The sequence below is a fragment of the Apus apus genome, chromosome 18 (assembly GCF_020740795.1).
Source record: "Apus apus isolate bApuApu2 chromosome 18, bApuApu2.pri.cur, whole genome shotgun sequence".
Taxonomy (NCBI): domain Eukaryota; kingdom Metazoa; phylum Chordata; class Aves; order Apodiformes; family Apodidae; genus Apus; species Apus apus.
Window position 1 is genome coordinate 3,464,000 of NC_067299.1, and position 20,550 is coordinate 3,484,549.

A 20,550-nucleotide genomic window follows, 5' to 3' on the forward strand; every position below is an offset into this window, starting at 1 on the left:
CCTGCTCAGGGTTTCAGCAGGGAACAGGAAAGCTGCATTCAATATGCCAGCGAGGGAGTGAATGCAAATTTCCTCCTTCTCTTTCTTTTGGGTGAGATTTATGCCACCTCCACATGCACAGCCTCCTGGCAGCAATAAATCACAGTGGGGGAGGGAATGCTGCAAGGGAAGGGTTCCCCTGCAGTTCCTGTGTGAGGGACAGGAGATGGGGTGTGTGGGGATCAGCCAGCTGCCCCCAGCCAGGTAGCCCCAGCATTGCAACCCTGGGCCAAAACACACTCTCACTCCTTCCCACCACTAGACCAGAGACAACCCCCCCAGAGCCTGGGGTGACTGAAAGGGGATTTGCTTTTTATTGACCTGCCTTCCCATCTCTCCCACACCCAGGCTGCCTGCATGCCCCAGTGCCAGAGGCTGGGATGGAGCTGTCAACCTCATCCTGGCAGATGGGTTGTTACAGAGATGAGTCCTTTGCCTGCTCTGTGCCAAAGTCCTCCCCAACCCCCCAGGGGAGGGCTGCATCACAGACCTACAGCTAGTGCATCAGCAGTCACCTCACCCATAGGGACCCACTGAAAATACACATGGGATGGAGGGCCTGGTTCAGCCTGAACTGTGTCTCATTTGGGGACTGGAGAAGCTCCAGCAGACCCCTCTCCTCGGGCACTGTCAGTATTGCTGTCAGGTGTCTTCACCTCTGCACAGCAAAGCAGAAATGGAGGCAGGGCAAGACCATGGATGGGCATGGCAGGAAAGCTCTCAGTACTCCTACCAACCCTGCAAGGCACCAGCTCAGAGCTCTCCTCCTCCCTTTTACAACTCCCTGGCAAAAATGCCTAATGATCTGAGAAAACCTTCTTGTCTTTCCCTGGTAGCCTCAGCCATCTCCTAGCCTTACCTTGCAGCCCCCCTGCTCCTGGGACTCTGGCCGGGCAGCTGTCAGGACTGGAGACACAGGAGATGCTGAGTCCCCTTCACGCTGGCCACAAGCAAGTACCAGAAGACACAAAAGGGACAAGTTCCCTTCAGTGTGTCATGCAGAGCCTGACACGCTCTGCTCCCTGCCGCCCCTGCAGCTTAGCAGCCAAGGGAACAAACCCTGCTCTGGAGGATCTGGATTCAATCTCTGGGAAAGGCATTTAGCTGCTGCCTGTAGGCACCTGACTGTGGTTTAATCCACCTTCAGTGCAGAGCTCTGACAAGCCCCCAGCAGAACTAGGACAGCTAAAAATACCCAGTGCACAAAGAGAGGAGTAATTTGGGTAGGACTGAACCAAAGGGATTTATCTTAAAAGGTTCATAAGGTGCAAAACGTGGTCTCATCAGGTCAAGCATCAGAAAAGGGGCAGAGAGGTGAACCAGTCACTGGGCTTAAGAAGAGCAGAAAAATGTAAAGATTTGCTAAACTTCAGAGCACGAGCAGCAAAGTCTGCACCAAGGCAGGGAGATGCCTGCTGATTTCCTCACCATCCGCTGACTTTACCTTTACTGTCAGTCTAAATTCTGCCAATTATTCAATTATCCAACTTGCAGCAGGAATGCAGTTAGATGTGATCCAAATGGTGTCACTACAATTATGGTAATTATCTGAAAACAAGCCAATTACTTCCCTGCTCTCCGTGCCAGTTGGTACCAAGATAGCAGCTGTTCGAGGCAAATTTGTTATTGCGTTACTGTACATTTGCTAAAGGTTGAGGTTATAGATTCTAGCCTCCTTTTAAATATTAAAAATGCTATAAAGTCATGGAGTGTATAATGTATTAGAATTTTTTTAAATGTCAGAAAGGGAGAAATTTCTTTTATATGCTGAGAGAACAGGAGAGGAAGTGATTTACTAATGATTGCTGGCTGGAAATGTGTACTTTGCAATCAGCATACAACTGAGCTGTAAATTAAACTGTGCCAGCTTGTTACCTCTGCCCATGTAAAATGAAGCAAATTCAGAAGTTTTCTGAGGATCTTTTACATTTCTCTTTCTTCAGTTTTGGCATTTGGGATGCTCAAGGCAGGATTGGCCCCTCGACTGGATTCACTTCCAGCACCTCGCTTGGTTTGTCAAGTGCTTTGGCTCATTTAGTGGTGTGAGAAGCAGCAACACTCACTGCTGGAGAGTGACTGCAGAGGGAGGCTCAGCTCTGCCTGCTGCCCTGGGCAAAGCAAGTGGGGCCAAGAGTGGCCAAAGCCGTGAGAATCTCTTCACCCACATGGAGAGGCTTCTGAAAAGTCATGATACCAAGGCATATTTTACTTTGAAACCTGTTCATATTAACGACAGCCTTGCTTGAGCTGCTGAAGGTGTCACAACATGCAAAGCCCACCACTTGCAGCTACTGTCAGAGGTGCAAATGAAGTGCCCTTGGACCACAGATCAGCATGACCTCTCGTTTTGCACAGACCTTCCTTGTAGAAACTAGACTCTTTCATCTCATGTTTGCTACCATATCCTCCCTTGGACTGACCTTAGGTTTTTTTTTTCATGTGATGTTTTGAAATCTTTGGCTTTCATGTCCCTTATTTCAATAAATGCCAAGAGCAGATTAAAGACACTTAAACGGTGGAAAGATGAGGTACTATCTTTTGGCTTGGGCAGCATTTTCAAGACAACTGAATGAATCAGCTATGAAAAACGTGTGTTGCCTTCTCCATGCTCAAGGTACATGCCAGTAGGATTTGTTTATATCTGTGGGCTTAACATACACCCTCGCACATCCCTAATTCCCTGCAGCTTGTGTGCAGCTACACAGCCAGGGCACAGGGCAGAGCTCAGTTCCTGGGAGCAGGTTAGTGGCATTAGCCTGCTGCTTTGCTTGAAATAATTAGCCTTGCTCACAGATGACCTTCACAGCAAGCCCTAAAGGCTGACAGATTTGGGTTATATTGGAGCAACAAAGAGAAGCACGTTTCAGTGTTCCTCTTGGAGGAATCCTGGCTGCTCACTCCACCATCAGCCCCTGGAGCTGGCCAGGGTGGTGCCCACACACCTGCAGCAAGGGGGCTTCTCAGTCCCCTAGACTATGGGGGACGAATGCAGCCACTGGGCTCCACCATCTCCCTGGATATCCCTGGTACCTTCCTGCTATTGTTAACTGATACCATCTGCTTTCTGTTTTCCTTTCCCAGGAAGTCCCTGTTGCTGTGACAGCCATGTGCCAGGACTTCTTTCTGCATTTGGGGCTGTGTCCAGTTCCTGCTTACTTGGCAAAATGTGAAATGTGAAACACCACCTCGCACAGGAGAGTGCAGGTACACTGCTCCTTACTGACTGCCACTCAATTCTTCCTTATTATCATTTAAGATTTACTTTATTACCCTTAGCCTCTAGCTTCACACAAAGTTATTTTCACATTTGTTACCCATTAAAACTGCCCAGTTCAGATTTCTCCCTGCTAAGCAGCAATAAGACATCCAGCCACAAGGATTACATTTGATTGAGTTAAAAAAAAAATGAATCCAGGCAGTCCCTTGTCCAACTGTAGCATTAGATATGAGTGTGTAAACAGGTTTCTGCTTATCAGCCCTGCTGCTATCTGCTGCACACTCCTCAGCCCTGCTAAATCCAATTTCTGAGAGGCTAGGGGAGGGAACTGTTTGCAGAAACACAGCAAATACAGATCTCCAAAGCCCTCATTACACTGATGTCAAAGGGAGAAATGCTACTTGACTCCTTCTGGCACCCAAAAGTAACATTTACTTTTGTGACTGTGATTAGAACCAGCCCAGCTTTGCTATGGGATTGTTTCCTCCTATTTTTCCCTGCTTGTGTGTGCGGTCAGTGAACGTGGCTGAGCCCCTACGTGGCCGGTGTGCCCAGAGCAGGTGCTGGGCATGGGGGGCTCTGCAGTGCACCCTGGCCCTGTCGAACAACTATCACCTTCTGTTTCCTCCCAAACAGCTTGGAAACTCGACTTGGAAAAACCAGTCACACCCCCGCAGGAGAGACAGGAAGAGAAAGGCTGCTGCCTCCCACGGTGTCCTGTACCGGGCACGGAGCAAGAGGTGAGGTTCTGCATTCAAGGCTCTGCTTTCTCCCAGGGGTCAGGTTGTGGACAGATGCTGCAGCTCCATCTGGAGGAGCTGAGCCCTCCAAGTGCCCTCTAGCATAGGGGAGGAAGGAATGCAGCACTGGGGGTGGCATAGTCAGGGACTCTCTGACCCAGCTGCTATAGGTGACAGCGGGAAGGATACAGGAGCATCCAGGGGCAGCACGGCTGTGAGGGGCAGAAGGCAAATGTGCCTCAGCCCTGACACAAGCATGAGCTCTTTGTTTATTCCCAGATAGAGCAATCAGACAGCAGGCAGCCCAGCTCTGCTCCCAACACCTCCTGGAAAGGGCTGTTGCCCAGAAGTTCACCACATCAGTAAAAATGCAAACTGTAAACTGATTAGATATTCATAGATACTCTTTCTTGATTAGCTCACCATTAATATTTCAATGTCAGAACTGGATGCATGCTGCCTCCCTGCTCTCTTCCTTCCTGCTTAATTAATTTTGACCATCACCAACAACAGTCTCCGACAGATAGCAGAAATTAAAGTGGGCTGTTCCGTGACTTTGCTTGCTGCAAACAGCTATTTGCAATTCCTTTTCATACATCACCCACCCTCAACAAAGAGATCAGAGTAGCAGAAAATAAGTCTCCCTTGTAAGGACTTCAGAGCTCCAAAAGAACATTTGCTTATTTGAGAAAAATAATCAAAAAGACAATGCAGTAGGCACAACTCAGCAGCAAGATTTGTCTCACCTAGCAATCGGCTGGGTGATTTATGCCATTAAAAAAATAAATATAAAAAGTGAGAGAATTGTTAATTTATCTTTAAAAATAAAGGGCCTTTGATTTAGGGTAGCTCATAAAAGCCATGGTTTCAGCTGGCTGTGAGAGGATGTGGTGATCATTGCAACCCCAGCAGTGGTATGAGCAGCTCAGTTCATAAAATGCAGGCTGCATGGCTGCCTAGTGCACAGCACCCAGCTCCACAGCTGGTAGCACAACATGCTGCTAATAGTCTGGTTTTATTGGCATGCGCAAGATATATGGGGGCAGGAGGAGCAGCGAGGCAGAAATTACATGTTGGTGTTTGTCCCAGCCCAGGGGACTCGGTCTGCCTTGGTCCTCTTCTGGGAGCAGAGGGATGGGGAACTCTCCAGCGTGACAGGAGGGCAGGTGCCACCTCCCAGGTCCACAGGGTCCTGACACAACACACCAGGGTTGCTGTCACATTGTGCCTACCTGGGAACAAAGCAGCACTGGGTTTGCAGAAATAAGATGTTTGCCCTTTTGCTGCCACCTGAGCTGCATTCTGCTGCTGGAAAACAAGCCCTCTGCTACTGAACATGCTCCACATCTCCATCCATTGCTGCAAACCATCCTGCTCCATGCTCCAGCCTCTCCTTTCCCAGGAAATACACCATGATAGTGACCCAAGGCAAGCAGAAAGGTAGGAAGGACATCTGCAGCCTTGCTGGCCTCCATCCTCTCCGTGCAGTAACTCAGGCTGTTAAGTGCCTGGCCAGAAATCGCCATCTGCTTCCAGTCTTCTAGGAATACTGCTGTGTAATTCAATCAAAAAGGAGAAGATCCTTGTTTCAATGCATCATAAGTCACTCTTCAAGTAATTATATTTTTATACCCCTATCAGGAGCAACAGGGGCTGTTCATGTTATGGGCTTTAGCAGCCAGAGCTGTGCTTTTGCCAAGGTTATGGCTGGGAGGAGACCACAATTTAATAATATTTCCTCAGCTATCCAAGGCTTATCCATGTTTTTAGCTTTTTGGTTAGGCAAGTGAACAAAGCCCTGCTGGATCAGGGCCTTTGTCCAGAAGTGCCCTTCTTGTGGAGCATAGAAAATGTGTTGGCTTGGACCAGAACTGACCAAACCATCAGCATGAAGCTGATTCCCAGTGGCGTTAGCATGCCAGATCTGCCCTTCCAGGGCAATGCTCAAAGCAGCTTCTGCAGCACAGTGACTGCTGCCTAACCAGGGAGCAAAATCCTGCTTATCCCAGCAGCTGGAGGAGACACGGGGCTGCATCCCTCGCGTGCTGCCTTAGAAAGGTCAGATGAGATTAGTTCAGGGGAAAAGCCAATGTGCTCTGTCTAAAAAGCCTGGGATGCAACTCACAGCACTCAAAAAAAATTAAGTTGTCTTTAAAAAAAGATCCAAAAAGATAACCTCTCTGGAGCCTTCCATTGCTCTTTGGGGTAATTTCCCCACTTCAGACAGTTTCACTGTCCTACAGTGTGTGCTCTCTGCCTAGTCAGCCCTCGGCACCACTGTCCTTTCCTGGGTTAGCTCTTCACCTGCTCTTTCAATGCCCCAGATGTTCAGCCTTTGAAACAGATTTATTCCCTTGACTTTGAAAAGGGCTTCACCATGTTTCCATCTGTGTTTACACTCAGTGTGGGGTAAATTTCTCCTCCTAGGAGATCTGTTCCTTACCAGCAGAGAAACAGTTTAGCACAGAGTCAGACAGGAAGGCAGAGCAAAACATTTCCAAACCAGCACTCACTAGGGAGCTGTGCTACATGCCCACACGAGGATGGAGACCTCTGCCAGATGACCTGTGTTATCAGACTGTGCAAAAGGAAGCAGGATACGGCCCAGAGCCACCACTCACATGCCCACTCTCAGGGCTGGCTCCCCAGCTCACTCAGCACCAGCTACTCAGGATATTGAAGCCAAATGCTCACCTAGAACAAGAAAAGCAGGACTGAAATACCTCAAGTCCGAGGCAAGGGTCTGATCCAGACAGCTGGAACTGTGCTGCTCAGCCAGGGCTGTAGGTGTTGGAAAGACCCATTTTGTCAGACCTTCACAAGCTTCTTTCTCAGGGAAATCCTGACTCTGTGCACACCTCTTCTTAAAGCAGGACCAGCTGATGTGTGAACCCAGCCATTTTTAACTGCCTGAGCAATTTGTGACACAAGGAACAGTGAGCAGCTGCAGCCCAGATTTATCACCTTGCTCACCAAGGCCAGACCAACACATCTCTGCTGTATGGCAACAGCAAGGCCCCATAATGACTTCCCAGGTGGATCTACGGATAGCATGAGCTTCATCTAATCTCAGGAAAACATATTTTGAGGCATCTGGGGGCTCACTGCTTCACCCTCAGCTGATATCAGCCTTTAGGTTTCTGGGCAGTATGTTGCTGCTGGCAGATGGATGTAGGTGCTGCTCTCATCACTGTGCTCTGCTCTGTCTTGACAGGTCCTTGTCCCCATATTCAGATGCCTGTTAAATTACAGTCAGGATCTAACCAGCCCAGCAAATATTGATGTCTGACACCGAGGCCAGAAACTGTTTTCTAGGCTGCTGGAAACACATAACAGGTCAGAAGCTTCCAACACTGTCAGAAAGGGAGGGCTGGACACTGGGGATGACCAAAGCTCCTTGAAGAGCAGGCATCCTTCTTCTGAGCAGACCAAACTGCCCCGGACAGTTCCAAGCTCCCTGTTAAGTGTCAGAGGATGGGAAGGTTTTGGTTTTTTTCTCTGCATTACATTATACACTCAGTCCAGATGGATGAGTCAATAAAGAGGATGAGACCTCTACACAATTGCTTTGGGAGGCATGAAATTCAGCTAGGAGCTCCATTCCCCCAGCAAGGAAGGATATTCAGGTGGTCCTGGAGGGTTCTGCAAGGGTCTGTCTCCATCCTCCCATCAACAGCAAATACAGAGCCCAGCCAGGAGTAAAAGGAAAAGTCAAACTGATTCTGAAGATAAACATCAGCTGAAGAACATAATCATATAGTAAGGAGATAAGGAGACATTTTTCTTCCCAATATTGTGGGCATGCCACTAATGAGAGTTATTAAATGATAGATGCTCCAAAGCTTTGCAGGATCTGGTTTTTCATGTCCTGGCTGTGCTTCAAAAAGCCTGACCTTGCAAGGAAAGAAGGACTTGTGCAGTGGTTCTATCCTGGAACAGCCAACAAGTGTGGTTAAGGTCCATGAAAGGTGAATCCTAATCAAAACTATCTCACTCCAAAAACTCATGTGGGAGAGTCTGCTTGGAAAGGTAGGATTTGAAGGGCCCTCTGATAACCCCCCTGAGCCCTGTGCTGGTACCTTGAAAACGTTGGAATGAGGGCAAATGTCCTATGTTGTAGAATAAGGAACAGCTGCCTGCAAACTGAACAGAGTCACAGGCAAAGGGAAGTAAATTCCTTCTAAAACTGGTGCATGGGTTTTCCCATCTGAAACACAAGGCTCTGGAATGGTGCTGGGATCCTTGGAGCTGGCTGGTATTTCCTCAGGGACAGCAGCTTTGGAGTCCCAGCTGCCCTTGTTATTTGCTCCAGTTTATTACAAAGCACTGTTATTATTTACAAAATACACTTTTTTATAGACTTCTAGTGCATCCAAGTGCAGTAACTGCTCTGAACTCAAATCCCTAGGAGAACTGTTGAAAGAGAAGCAATTCAGTCACATATTAACACACCAAGGATTTCCCCAGGTTTAAGGGAATAGAAAATACGTTTAGTACACTCAAACTAGCTCTTTCTTGCAGCATAAAACTGCTCTTTTCCTGTGATAGCAATGAAAGGATATTGCTTCTGTCACTGATGCCACTGGAAATGTATTGCCCTTCTCCAAGAAACCAATGAAAGGACATGGCTGGTTTGTTCTCTAAATGAGGCTACTGAGAAACACACTGCTCCTGGCATTAGCCTGGACATGCTGCTGCTGCTGCTGCTGTGGCCCCAAGGGAGGGCAAAGCCACCAAGTCAGCAGGTTTGTGCCAAATGGCAAAATCATACCTGGAGAAAACCAAACCATAGTTTGAGAACTAAGCAGAAGAAAGAAAACTGTCCTAATTGTCAGATGGAAATGAATCCCTGGCTTCTCTCACCATGGGTGAAGTGGGGCTCAGCTGCTGTATAGTGCAGCCAGGATCTGGCCCCTTCTCTTTCAGCAGCTCTGCACCTTGTATGAAATGAGCTTAAGCCCTGAGGAAAGCTGATCTACACTTAACCTGTGGCAGGGAGCCTGGCTGCTAGGAAAGCTGCCAGCCCCTCTCCCTTTTACTGCTACATTTAATGGTCTGGCTCTCTGATGAAGATTTTAGGTTTTGAAAGTAAAACTATGAAATGGCTCTTGAACTCAGATGATCTGTCACTCGTGTCTGCACTGAAGTGAGCACAGGGAAATTACGGTTTCAGCAGAAGGAGAAATTTCCTCTGGTGAAAGGATGAGGTTGAGTTGATGTTTGTGGTTCCACTTTCATGCCTGTCGATCTGTGGATCTGGCAAGTTCATTTTGTTTCCCTGCAGCCTCCTGCCAGGTGACACCTCCCAGTTGGAAGGTAGAAAGAAAAAAGTCAATATTTTTTAGAAGAGAAGTTCATCAGACTGTTAAACACACAGAGATTTGCAGAATAACATCATCTGGGCTTTGGCACTGGTGCCCATCATCTCTGCAAGGTTAGGAGCCATCGCTGCCCCAGGACACACCAGGATGGTGATGGCTTTTACCAAGCTGAATTCTGGAGCAAATGGGCAAAGGATGCAGCAAATCAGAAGATTTGTACCAATGAGAGTGAAAAAAATGAGAGCACAGTTGGGCATAAGCAGCAGTGGCACTGGAGCGAAGGCCCTCCTGGGCTGTGCTGTGTCACAGCCCCCTCTCCAGCCCCCTGGCAGCAGGCTCCTTCCATCAGATATTTATTAGTTGTGTCAGGAATTAGAGTTCACTGAGTGAAGAATAATGTGCCAAAGGCAGTTTTTCAACTTTGCTAATGTAATTAAAGAAAGCAAGGGGGGAAGGCCTTGCAAAGGGGAAGGAACCAGAGCTTCCAGTGGCATTGGGCACTGTCTATTGCAAGAACAAGACGTGACATGAAGGGGAGGAGGTGAGAATGGCAATGAGGACCTGAGCAGGGATGAGGATCCAGCAGTTGCTCCCAGCTGTGATGGAAGCATTGCTCATTCAAGAAATACAAGAGAAGAGCTGCCCTTGCAACTCAGGAGCTGGACCCATCTCCAGGTTTGGGGTTTATGCTGCTGTTTTTTACTTCCATGCCCAAGTACCTTGCATCAAGGCTGCGGGTCGGTGGAAGAGGCTGAGAAAGATGGAAAAGTCTGCACAGTCTGGGACCAGCTCCTACCCTTGTCTCCTCATCCATTCCTGAACATTTTTAATGTTGGTTGCAGTGTGGACCACCCAACCTCAAACTCCTTCTACATCCTCAGACATTGCTCTCTAGCATCCCTGACAGCTGCTGGTACAAGTTCTTTAGGACTGGTAGTGATGGCAGCAGGGAAGGGAAGACACTCACAGGTCAGCAATTACTGGACAGCCACGGCCCCTCTAGCTGCTGCCACCATGGAGATGCTAGCAAAGGTTGGAGTACCCAGGCAGCTTGGCTGTACATGCTCTTGGTGCTATTTTTATCCAAGTTCCTAATTACACGTTACCTGTGTGTCAGCAGGCTGATCAATATCAGTCTGAACAATCAATACAGCTGAGGATGACGGCGCTGTTTGCTGTTCAGAGCCTGCACAAGCTGGGAAAGACAGGGCACCATTGATCCCAAAGGCGAGCTGAGACACAGGGTGGGTTGGGAGGCAAGACAGGAACGTGACCACATGCTGCCTATCTAGATAATGCTGTGACACAGGCACTGGGACAGCCTTCTGGCCAGGGACCTGCAACTTCTGTCCTGCCCCCCAGCACGTGCCAGCACCCCGAGGCTGGAACAAACCTCCCACCCATCCCACAGCACTGCCAGGGAAATGGCACAGCCCATTTAAACATGGGTTGCTCTTCAGTCCTCACGACATGATGCATCAAAATGATTCCTTCTGCTCTACAGATGAACAATTCTCCCTAATGATCAGTGTCTTAAGTACTCACAGGCTACTTCAAAAACCGCAAGATCTCCTGCATTTTGCTTTGCTGCTTAACTAACCCAAAAATGAAGCCACCTCTGTAATGCCACCATGCATCTTCTACCAGCAAGGACCTTGGCTACAGAATGCAGTCAGATTTTGCAAGTAGAAGCTCTTCAGACCACCAAGAAAGTTGGGATTAAATTGTGGCTAAGTAAGGGAATTGTGTAACTGGGGTTTCTCCCTGTCTTGCTGGAGGCTTAGGACTGTTCTGATTCTGTCAAAGTGATGCTGGGATGTTACTCTTTGAAACCAAGAGCCTTAGAAAGGCACAGGCAAGGCAGGATCATTTGCCTTTCAGCACAGGGTCTGTCTTTAGCAGGGAGTTGATGGTGGTAGGATGAGACAGAGCAGCGTGGGGTGAAAGCAAAACTCTACCCCAAGGCTCCCCTCACGCTCGGCTGTGCCTGTGCCCTCTCCAAGGTGCAAAGCCCTGCAGGCTCCTCCCGCCCGGCCGCTCTGCCCGCACGGCTCAGGGATCAGGGGCGGGAGCAGCAGCCGGGGGGGGGCTGGGGGTGCATCCCGGCACCAGCTGCCAACGGATCCCCCTCCGCCTGAAAAGCGCGTGGTGAAAAGCTTCCAAAAAGCAACACAGTAGTCCTGGTTTTAATTGAGGCTTTTTGGGTAGCAAAAGGAGGTGTGGAGGGAGCTGCTGGTCCTGCAAAGCCTCCTTGCCTTTCCTCAGCAGCAGATGCAATCCGCTGCGGTGCCAGAGCGCGGTCACCGGCAGCTTAATCCGACAGCAAAGCCCTAATCCCTCCCTTAGTCCCACAAGCCCCAAAAGCAGAGAACTGCCTGGATTTGCTGTTTGATGGGGCTTTCTCAGCGTTGGCTCAAATCGCAGTTTCCACCCATAGCCTCATTCCCCTGCACAGCCCTTTCCCACAGGAGTGCAGATGCTCCCAGGCTGCCAAGCAGACGTGGTCCATGCTCGAAACCCTGCAGATGCTGTTTTGGCTCTTGGCACCCCCGGCTTTCAGGACACTCCCCTAGCGTGGTGGCACTGCTGGGAACAGCATGGGCAGTATGTGACAGCTCGGAGTGGGGCCTTGGGGCTCCCCAGAGCATCACCAATGGGTGCCCATGGGGGAAGCTGGTGCCTGAAACACTGTGACAGCCCTGTCCTCCTTCTAGCAGCCTCCCCACTAGCAATCACTTGAAAACTGGCCTGAGAGCTTTGCAGACATGAACTGTAATGTCCAGCTCTAAACCCCAGCCCCTCAGAACAGCACCTGGAAGCCACCAGAGAGATTGTAGAGGCACAACCAGACCTGGAGAACACTCCTTTCCCTTACAGCCTCATATTCTAGGAGATGTTTCTCCTTGGAATTAACTCCTATTTTACAAATGCCAGCAAAGAGACTTTTGCTGAAAAATCAGTGGGAGGATTTCAGCTGTGCACTGATTCGTACTCCCCATCCCTGAGTTTAGCCCCAGGGCCCCTCTCCCTTGGCAGTGATGGGCTGCACCTGGGGATCTGGGCCCAACCCACTGACCCACACATAAATGGGGCCAGTTTGGCCACCCCACCCTCTCCTGGAGGTGCTGCTGTGCAGGCTTGGGAGGAGGTATCTGAGCAGAAATTTTGATTTAGCACTGAATTCTGTCTTTAACTTCTCAGGGGCAGCTTTGACTTTGCTTGTAGGGTGTGAGAACTGAGCACATGTTCTTTTATCCTACCCCCTCTCCCTGTTGCTCTGCTGCTCATTTACTCTTTCATTAGGGATCATCTTCTTGTCATTTGTGTGGATATGTTGGCTTTTTTTCTAAGGGGTGGATGCCAGGCATCAGGAATCATGTGTTCAACGTATGGTGGCAATTAGCCCAGCTCTGAACCTTGATGGCACGTCTGTGTCTGCAATTAGTGCTCTGCTCTATCTGCATGAGGTTTCTATCTTCCTTCCTTCTGGGGCTGGAAAAGACACAACTTGGATCTCTGGGAAAAAATAGCAGGAAAGTGTTAAAGGTATACCTTGGAGCCTGACTGCCCCTTGCTGTGGGGCTGCTCTCAGGATAGGGTCTTGTTTGGTTCACTTTGGACTCTGCACCTGGATTTACATGAGTGTGGCTCAGGGCATCTGTCTGATATGGTGCAGGGCCTATGGGGACTGATCCTGGCCCTGCTAGTACCTCTGTTCATACACTTTATGGCATGTTTCATGCACCTGGCCCTTTATTGGGAATTTAGATTGCCTCATTCAATGTTTTATAATAACAAGCTTATTTACTTGTGCCTTTGGTGCTCTGTAAAATACCTCAAGTTGTTTTAGTGAGATGGGAAAATGGGAGTAACATTATTATTTCATGGGGAAGATGTCAGGACAGGTAGAGGGAAGGTGGCTGTGGGACATGTTGTGCTACAGGAAACCCCCCCCCCCATTTCCTCCCACTACTCCACCAGCATCTTATAGTGGTGTTATAGGTGTCAGCCCTGGTAGAGCTGACACTGTGGTGGGGACAAAGCTGCCTCCCACTCCCCATCAGAAAGCTGCTCTACCAAACCCCCTGGGCTTCCTCTGCTTTCCTTCTCTTCCATATAAATTCACCTACCCTAAACCCCCTGCTTTGCTCTGAGCTAATATGATTTTGAGGGAGGAGTTTTGCTGTCACCCAGCTGCTTACTGAGCTGCAGCTGATTTCTAATTAAGAGCTTCCTCCTGGTGGGGGGAACAGAGAGAAAAAATTAGGGGGAGGGGGACAGGGACACAGCATTTCTAAATCCAAATACATTAAACTGTTTAATTCTGTTGACTCAGGGCTGCCTCGCCCTGAATAGAAATTAATCCACAGCAAACCAAAATTAAAAAGCACAATACAAAATGCTTAGCAAGGCAGTGCCAGGGTTTAGAGCAACCCATTAGCTTGCTTGAACGTACCCTGTAAATTTTCATTTGTCAATAACACTTAGAGCCTACAGCTTATTTACAGCCTGTTCAATATTACCAAAACCCCTCAGAGTGCCTCATTTGTATTTATCTGCCACAGCCTCTTTCCTTTCCAGGGACTTTTCCTAACCCCTTGCTTTGCACTAACTGCTCTCTTGTGTCTGGCTCTGCAAGGGTGAGGACATGCCACCTCTGTGAGCAAAGGTAACACAGGGTTACCCCTTCCCATCCCACTTCTCTCCTGGATGGGAGACCACCCTGTGCCACATCCCAGCTGAGCTGGAGCAGCCAGGCCTCTCCATCTGTTCCCAAATCAGCTCCCGTGGGATGAGCCCTGGCAAGGACAGCATCTAACAGGATTTCCCCCAAAAGCTGCTTGAATGCTGTTGGGCAGATAATGAAGCCTGGCTGGCCCTAGGGATTTCTCCAAGGAAGGGAGTTTATTCTCAGGCACAGACATAAATGGGTGGTTTAATCTCCTTGTCCCGGCTCGTGTCCAGTTGAGGTTTAGTCAAATACTTCAGCTCCTGGAGATGCAGCTCCTCACAGTGGAGACTGGTCCTGGGTGGGATTTGTCCCTCTGCAGGTAGCACGGGATGGGGACAGACCCTTCCCAGCTGCCTGCCACTTCCCTCTTGCATTAGCACTACTCCAAGGCAGAAGTACAAGCAATTGCAAAGGAAAAATCAGCCAATGCAGCATCAGGAGGGCTGGGGGGGAGATATGGGACAGAGTGGGCAACAGCCTGACTCAGGTGTAAAGCTCAGTGAGGGAAATCCCTCTTCTTAATTGCAAAGATGGCCCAAGTGGAACTGCAAACTTCACAAGTGGCATCTTAGAGCCCAGGAGGTGCTGCAGAACCTGCTAACCAGCAGCTGGGGCTCCATCACTCACCCTGGCCCCTTGCACTACATGAGCCCAAGCAGGGGCAGTGAGCAGGGCCTGCAGCCCAGGCTCTCTGCCACACACCTGTGTGTTTGGGCAGTGGGAATTATCTATAGGCTTTATAAGGGCGGATACAGGAGGCAGTTGCAAAATGAAGGGCCACTGGCTTTTCTCCCAGCACTGGTCAGGGTTTGCTGCTGAGATCCAATACGCTACAAACAGCCCAGCAGCACCCTGGGGAAAAAAAACCCCATCTTTCCACCCCAAAGAGTAAAATCCCTGTTACTTGCCTGCAGCTGTCTGCATGTAGCCAGCCAGGGTGCAGACCCGCCTCTCGCAGGCTCCGCCGGGCAGCAGGAGGGCGAGCAGGGCCAGCAGGGAGCTGAGGGCCAGCAGGACGCAGCCGCCCGCGCACAGCACGGCGCTCGTCTGGAAGGACAGGCAGGATGTCAGCCAGGTGAGACCCCGCCACACCTCCCCACCAGCTCCCCCTCCTGAAGTGAGAAGCGGGGGCAGCTTCTCCCACCCTTTCCCCTCCACCTTCTGTTGCTTAAATTCCCCGTTAAGTCTTGAGCCCACGGTTCACCCGCTCCCAGGGGTTATTAGTATTCGGGCTGTGGTGATGATAGCAAATGTTTTACATGCATGAGGGGCTATGTCACTAATGCAAGTGCCATTAGGTGCCTGTGACGCGTGTCAGTGTCTCCACTGAGACCTGAAATGTATCTCATGATGGTGCCCACCACCCCTCCAAGCTGGGCAATTAGAAGGTATTTTGCCAACAAAACCGCTGCTGCAGAGGCTTCATTGCAGCCAGGCTCTGCCAACAACCAGGCTGCTCCCAGCCCGCCTCCAGCAGCTCTGCAGCAGCTGTGGCTTTGATTTAGCTTCTTTTCCAACAAAACTGGGTCATTTGGGGCTGTTATCCAACCCCAGGTTGGTGCAGGATGGTGCTCTGGGATGTCAGAGGCTGCAGGATGCCCAGTGGGCAGCATGTTCCCCGGGGGCTGGCACAGCACAGGGGGGCAGTGGAAGGGGAGGCCAGCACACAGCAGCCTGTCCTTGTGCCATCACCTGCCTGTGGTGGTGGAAGCAGTTTTGCTATTTCATATTCTGGCAGTAAGACACAAACTGCATCAACATCTAAACTGGGAAGAGCACTGATTGATGGCAAAATAGCTTATCCTTGGGTATGGGCATCTGAACTGTTGTTGTTTCTGCCCCACAGCAGGTGACATTTCCACCTCTGCCAATGGGATGGCACAGGCAGCAAGATGGTCCCTGTGGCAACAAGGACAAGTGCCAGCCCAGCATGGTGTGACAAGGGACAGTGAAGGTACCCATGATGGATGCCTCCTCCTCCTCCAGCACCCAGCTCATGGAAGCCTTCAAAGCAGCACAAGGGCACCTGGGTCTCAGCATGTCAGCAGCCACTTCGAGTCCTGTAATTTCACTGCAAATTCCACCCAAGGATCCTGGCTTTGGTGAGTCACCCTGCAGCAAAGTCAGCCTCTTGGCTCCCTGGAGCAGTACAGCTGTAGGACAGGTCTTGTCTCCATTTTCCTAATGCACCTCATTTTCATAACCTATGCAGGAGCTGCCTGAAGGAACTCAGATCCCACCTCCACCTTCTCTTGTCCAGCCCTCTCACCCTGTTGAGATGTTGTGATTAGAAATGAAAAAAATTCCTTTATGTTTTTTTTTCTGCCTGTATTTGAGCTTTTGGACAACAATGGTAACTATAGGAACAAACCCAATACATGTTTCCATTTGCTTTCCCTCACCAAACAGGTTACAAATTGTGAGTAAATAATCTGCTAAATACAAGTTATGCTGCAGGACCCACAGGCAGGCTGGAGGGGAGGAAGAGGAATGGGATTTGTGATGGTCCAAACAGCTAAAACTGACCCTCCAGCCCCAGCAGTGCTGCCTCAGGGGTCTGCACTGCCCTACATCTACCTGTGTTATTTTCTGCTGAGCTGGTTTTTAGCAGCTGGAGTGGCTGGTGCTGGGCTGGCAGAGCTGCTGCCTGCAGGGTCCTGTTGGGGAGCTGCCACTACTCCAAAAAGGGACAGGCTGGTGCTGGCCAGGGGAGCACAGGCAGCACCCTGACACCCTGGTGTGAGTGCTTCCCCCAGTGCTGTGCAGTGATTAAAAATCAGCATCTTATTTATAGCCTATTTATACTCCACACCAGCAATGCAAATGCTGTCCCAGCAATAAATTAATTCCTGATGTGCAATGCAAAAGGCACAGCAGTACAAACCACTGCCAAGAGAAACAAGAGAGGCTTTTGGTAGGGACTGTGGCAGCAGGGTTATCTGCTCCTCTCTGGTGCCTTCCAAGCCACCAAGACCCAAAAAGAGATGTGCTGCTTCAGGGCAAAAGAGATGAGTTTGAGACTACCCTGGTCCCAGCCCCTTGTCCCTTCTGTACACCAGGAGGGGTTCATGCTATTTGGGGTGGGGTCACAGACACCCACCTGGCACAGGGCCCTGCAGGGAGAGGAGCCACAGCCTTCCTCTCCACCACTCCCAGGGCAGCAGCATGGAGAGAAAATATGGACTCATAACAAAAAAAGGATTACTCTGCCCAATGCCTGAGTTTCACCTTCCACCCCACAACATGCAAACCATCCTTCTTCATGAGGACCATTAATTATTTACAGCAATGAATTTTTCAGCAGAAAAGGGTCTTGTGAAGCAGGCTTCCTCCTCTCCCACGTGAAGCGTATTATTTTTAATGATCTAGGTTCTTCTTAATTATGGTCACACAAATACCCTAAATACTCACAGCTTCTGCTGGAAACAACCTATGAGGCTGCTAATCCTTGCAGCAGACAAGTGCAAAGATATTTTTTAGGACATAGCTCCAAGAGAAAGGGCACAAACAGGATGGGTGCAGGTGAAGGTTACACTGAAGGAAGAGCTGGGTCTGGTTTGGGTCCTGCCATCAGGGTTCATACAGGTGACAGCAAGACTGTGGAGTCCTGGGGCCCACAGGGCCCTGATGTGCAGTGGTGGCCAAAACCCAACCAAATCCAACCAGGCCTTGGCAAAGGGATCCAAGGTCTCCTTTTGAAAAAATGTCTTAATGCTCACATGGGAAAGAAGTGTAAGTGTGAGGTTTGTTTTCTACCATGTGGGCCAGGGATGCTGAGCCACCTGGGGCTGCTGGGCAGCTTTGGGGGCAGGAGGGGTGATGCAGCTGGTTTTGCTGGGGGCACAAGGGGTGGCAGTGGCACAGCTCTCCCAAAATAGGTGGCAGTAGGGAAAGGCACAGGGCAATTCAGGGCAGATTGCAAGAGACCCTGCTGCAAGCCAGGGGTCTTAGTCTGGCTCCTACGTTATGCTGGTCCACAATGATCAGAGCTGCTTGAACAAAATTTGCAAACTTACTTCTCTAAGGTGCTGTGGCATTGCCTGCCAGAACACAATGGATGTGCTCTTGCAAACCAGTAATGTTGCTTTGTTGTAACTTTTCCAGGGCCTTTGCTGGGAATGAAGCTCAAGTGCTCCTGCCCTGTGCTGGAATAGCACCTGCAGATCAAACGGCTGCTTCTGAAGAAAAATAATGAGCCCTAAGTTTGGAGAAGTCCATGGAGCAAAGGTACGTAACAGCAGCATTTAAACCCTCTCTTCCCAACTGTGCAGCACTTCCCTCTCTCCTCCTTGTTTGTGCCTATTGTATCTTGAGTGGAAGGGAAAGGATGCAGGAAACAGGATGCAAAGGCAGAAACCCAAAAATAGCTGGGGTGAGAGGAAAAAACAGGGTGCATCAAGGCTGTCTGTGAGAACCCAGCTCAGGCAGGGGCAGGAAAAAGCCCTTTTATCCCAGCAGAAAGCACAGCTCCCACTGCAAAACCAGCCAGGGAGAAGCAGGACCTTGCTGCCTGGTGGGCTGCCCTTCCCCAGGCACTGCAGACCCTCACCCATGCCAGGGAGACCCCCCTGGGAGCCCAGGGCTGGGAGCTCTCCTGCTTCCACCACACTGGAAGAAGTCATAAAACCACATCAGATTTTCTGCTCCCACTCCCAGGGAGATTAATTGTTTATCCCCAAACAAATTAATAGTCCCCTGGTGGGACTGTAAATATGCCTTTATGTAGCATAATAAATTCTGATTACCAACAATCCCCTGCCCATTATTTCAATATTTTACAGGTCTGACACATGCCATGGCTCTGCCACTGCATGAGCAATAAATCTGCTGAAGAAGCAGTTTCATTTAAAAAAAAAAATTTTTTAAATCAAAATTAAAATGTCACACATCCTGGGAAGAATCACTTAATATCCCTAATTAGATTTTTTTTAAAGTTAACCCATCTTTTGAAGCCAACATCCGTGATCTTTACAGTTTAAAGTGGAAGAGGCAAAGGAAGAAAAAACTGTCTGGTCCAATGAGTTATCACTGAGAAGTGGTACCTGGTGTTTGGCTTGGCAGAGATAAACCAAATTGGCAAAGCTCCTGCCATTGTGTCCTGTGCAATGGGCCACACCACGAGGTGCACTAGTTTATTAATGCAGTCTGTTAATTGGAACTTGACCACCCCTGAGAGCTGTCCTCCCAGTAGGGGAAAGGCAAGGTTGGGTATCTCAGCCCTGCTCAAATGCTTAAGCACCTTTGCAAATGGGGGCAGAGAATAAATACCATAAATAATTAGGAAATAAAGCCATGGGCTGAGAGAGTGAAGGTCACAATGTGTCTGGCTTTCTGGGAGTGTCTGTTGAGGCAGAAAATGTCTCAGAAACCCTGAATGAGCTGGGAAAATACTGTCTGTAAAATCAACTGTAAGACAGGAAGGGGCAAAATGGACAAACCCATTTTCTTTTCCTACATGCAGTCCCTTCCCATCAGAGCTCTGTGTAATTAAATACTCACTCAGGGAAGATGTTTTGGGGTAAAAGGGGATAGTGCTGCACCTGGAGAGGCAGAACCTGAATGGACACAAAGGTTTTTAACCTTGTTAAAAGAATAAATTGGTGCTGGATGGAGGTGCTGAGTGGGGACCTGGGGTTTGAGATCTGCAGCAGTGCTGGCAAGGACCCGGGAGGCCACACCAGGGGCTGATGCTGGGAAGTGGATGCAGATGTTGGCAGCTGGGTCTGGCTCTGCTGCATGGCTCAAGATGCTGCTGGCCCAGCTCCTGGTAGAGGAGGAGCAGCCACAGGGCCTGTGGGAGGGCAGAGAGGGCTGGGGAGGGCCAGTGCCTGTGCTCAGGCTGGTGTCTGCCTGCAGGGCAGCAGCACCGGGGCAGCAAAGCTGCCTTCCCTCCAGCCCAGTGAAGTCTCTACTTGTCCTCTGCCCCTTGAGTTGCTGCCACCAGCACCACGTGGCCACCAGATCCTTCACTCCTCCCTTCCTGTGAGTTCTGCACTGGACCTCAAAACCCTTCTTTGACCCACACCATGGCTGGGTGAGCCTGCCCTGCACCCAGAAGAGCAATGCCTGCTCCTTGGGCCAAGGTGCAAGAGATGTGGGGGAAACCCAGGAATAGCCTCGTGGGCACAGCAGAGCCTGCCTCTGCAGGAGGCACTGCCTGTGCGGGGGGGATGGATCCAGCCTCACAGCTTCTTGGTATTTCCCCCACACAAGTCACAGAAACAAACATCCGCCATCTGCTCGGCATGACAGCGCCAGCCAGGAAGAGGATCCCACACATCCTCATCTTCTCCTCCCCAGCAATTACCTTCCTTTGGGTGCCATTGAGAGCTTTCTCCTTCCTATTAGATCTTCCCTCTCCATCCTGTTCCCGTGCAGATGCTATCCCCCTGTCCAGCAGCGCGGGGGAGTGCCTGGTGTTATCCAATGGGAATGATGAAGGCAGATCAAACTGCCCAAGGCCAGCCTGGCAGTAACAGAGCCCCAGGTGTGATGCTGCCA

The 20,550-nt window shown here is 49.9% G+C and overlaps 2 protein-coding genes across 2 annotated transcripts in view; one reads left to right on the forward strand and one right to left on the reverse strand.

Annotated features, from left to right (window-relative positions):
- LHFPL7 (LHFPL tetraspan subfamily member 7) overlaps positions 1-20,550 on the reverse strand; it is a 66,556-nt gene that overhangs the window by 33,965 nt on the left and 12,041 nt on the right. The window contains exon 2 of the mRNA XM_051636168.1: positions 14,958-15,096. Coding sequence (XP_051492128.1) covers positions 14,958-15,096 — 139 coding nt within the window. The remainder of the gene's footprint in view (positions 1-14,957; positions 15,097-20,550) is intronic.
- The window catches only part of AKAP10 (A-kinase anchoring protein 10), a 38,808-nt gene continuing 36,425 nt past the window's right edge, over positions 18,168-20,550 (forward strand). The window contains exon 1 of the mRNA XM_051636165.1: positions 18,168-18,276. The gene's annotated coding sequence lies outside the window, so the exon portion shown is untranslated. The remainder of the gene's footprint in view (positions 18,277-20,550) is intronic.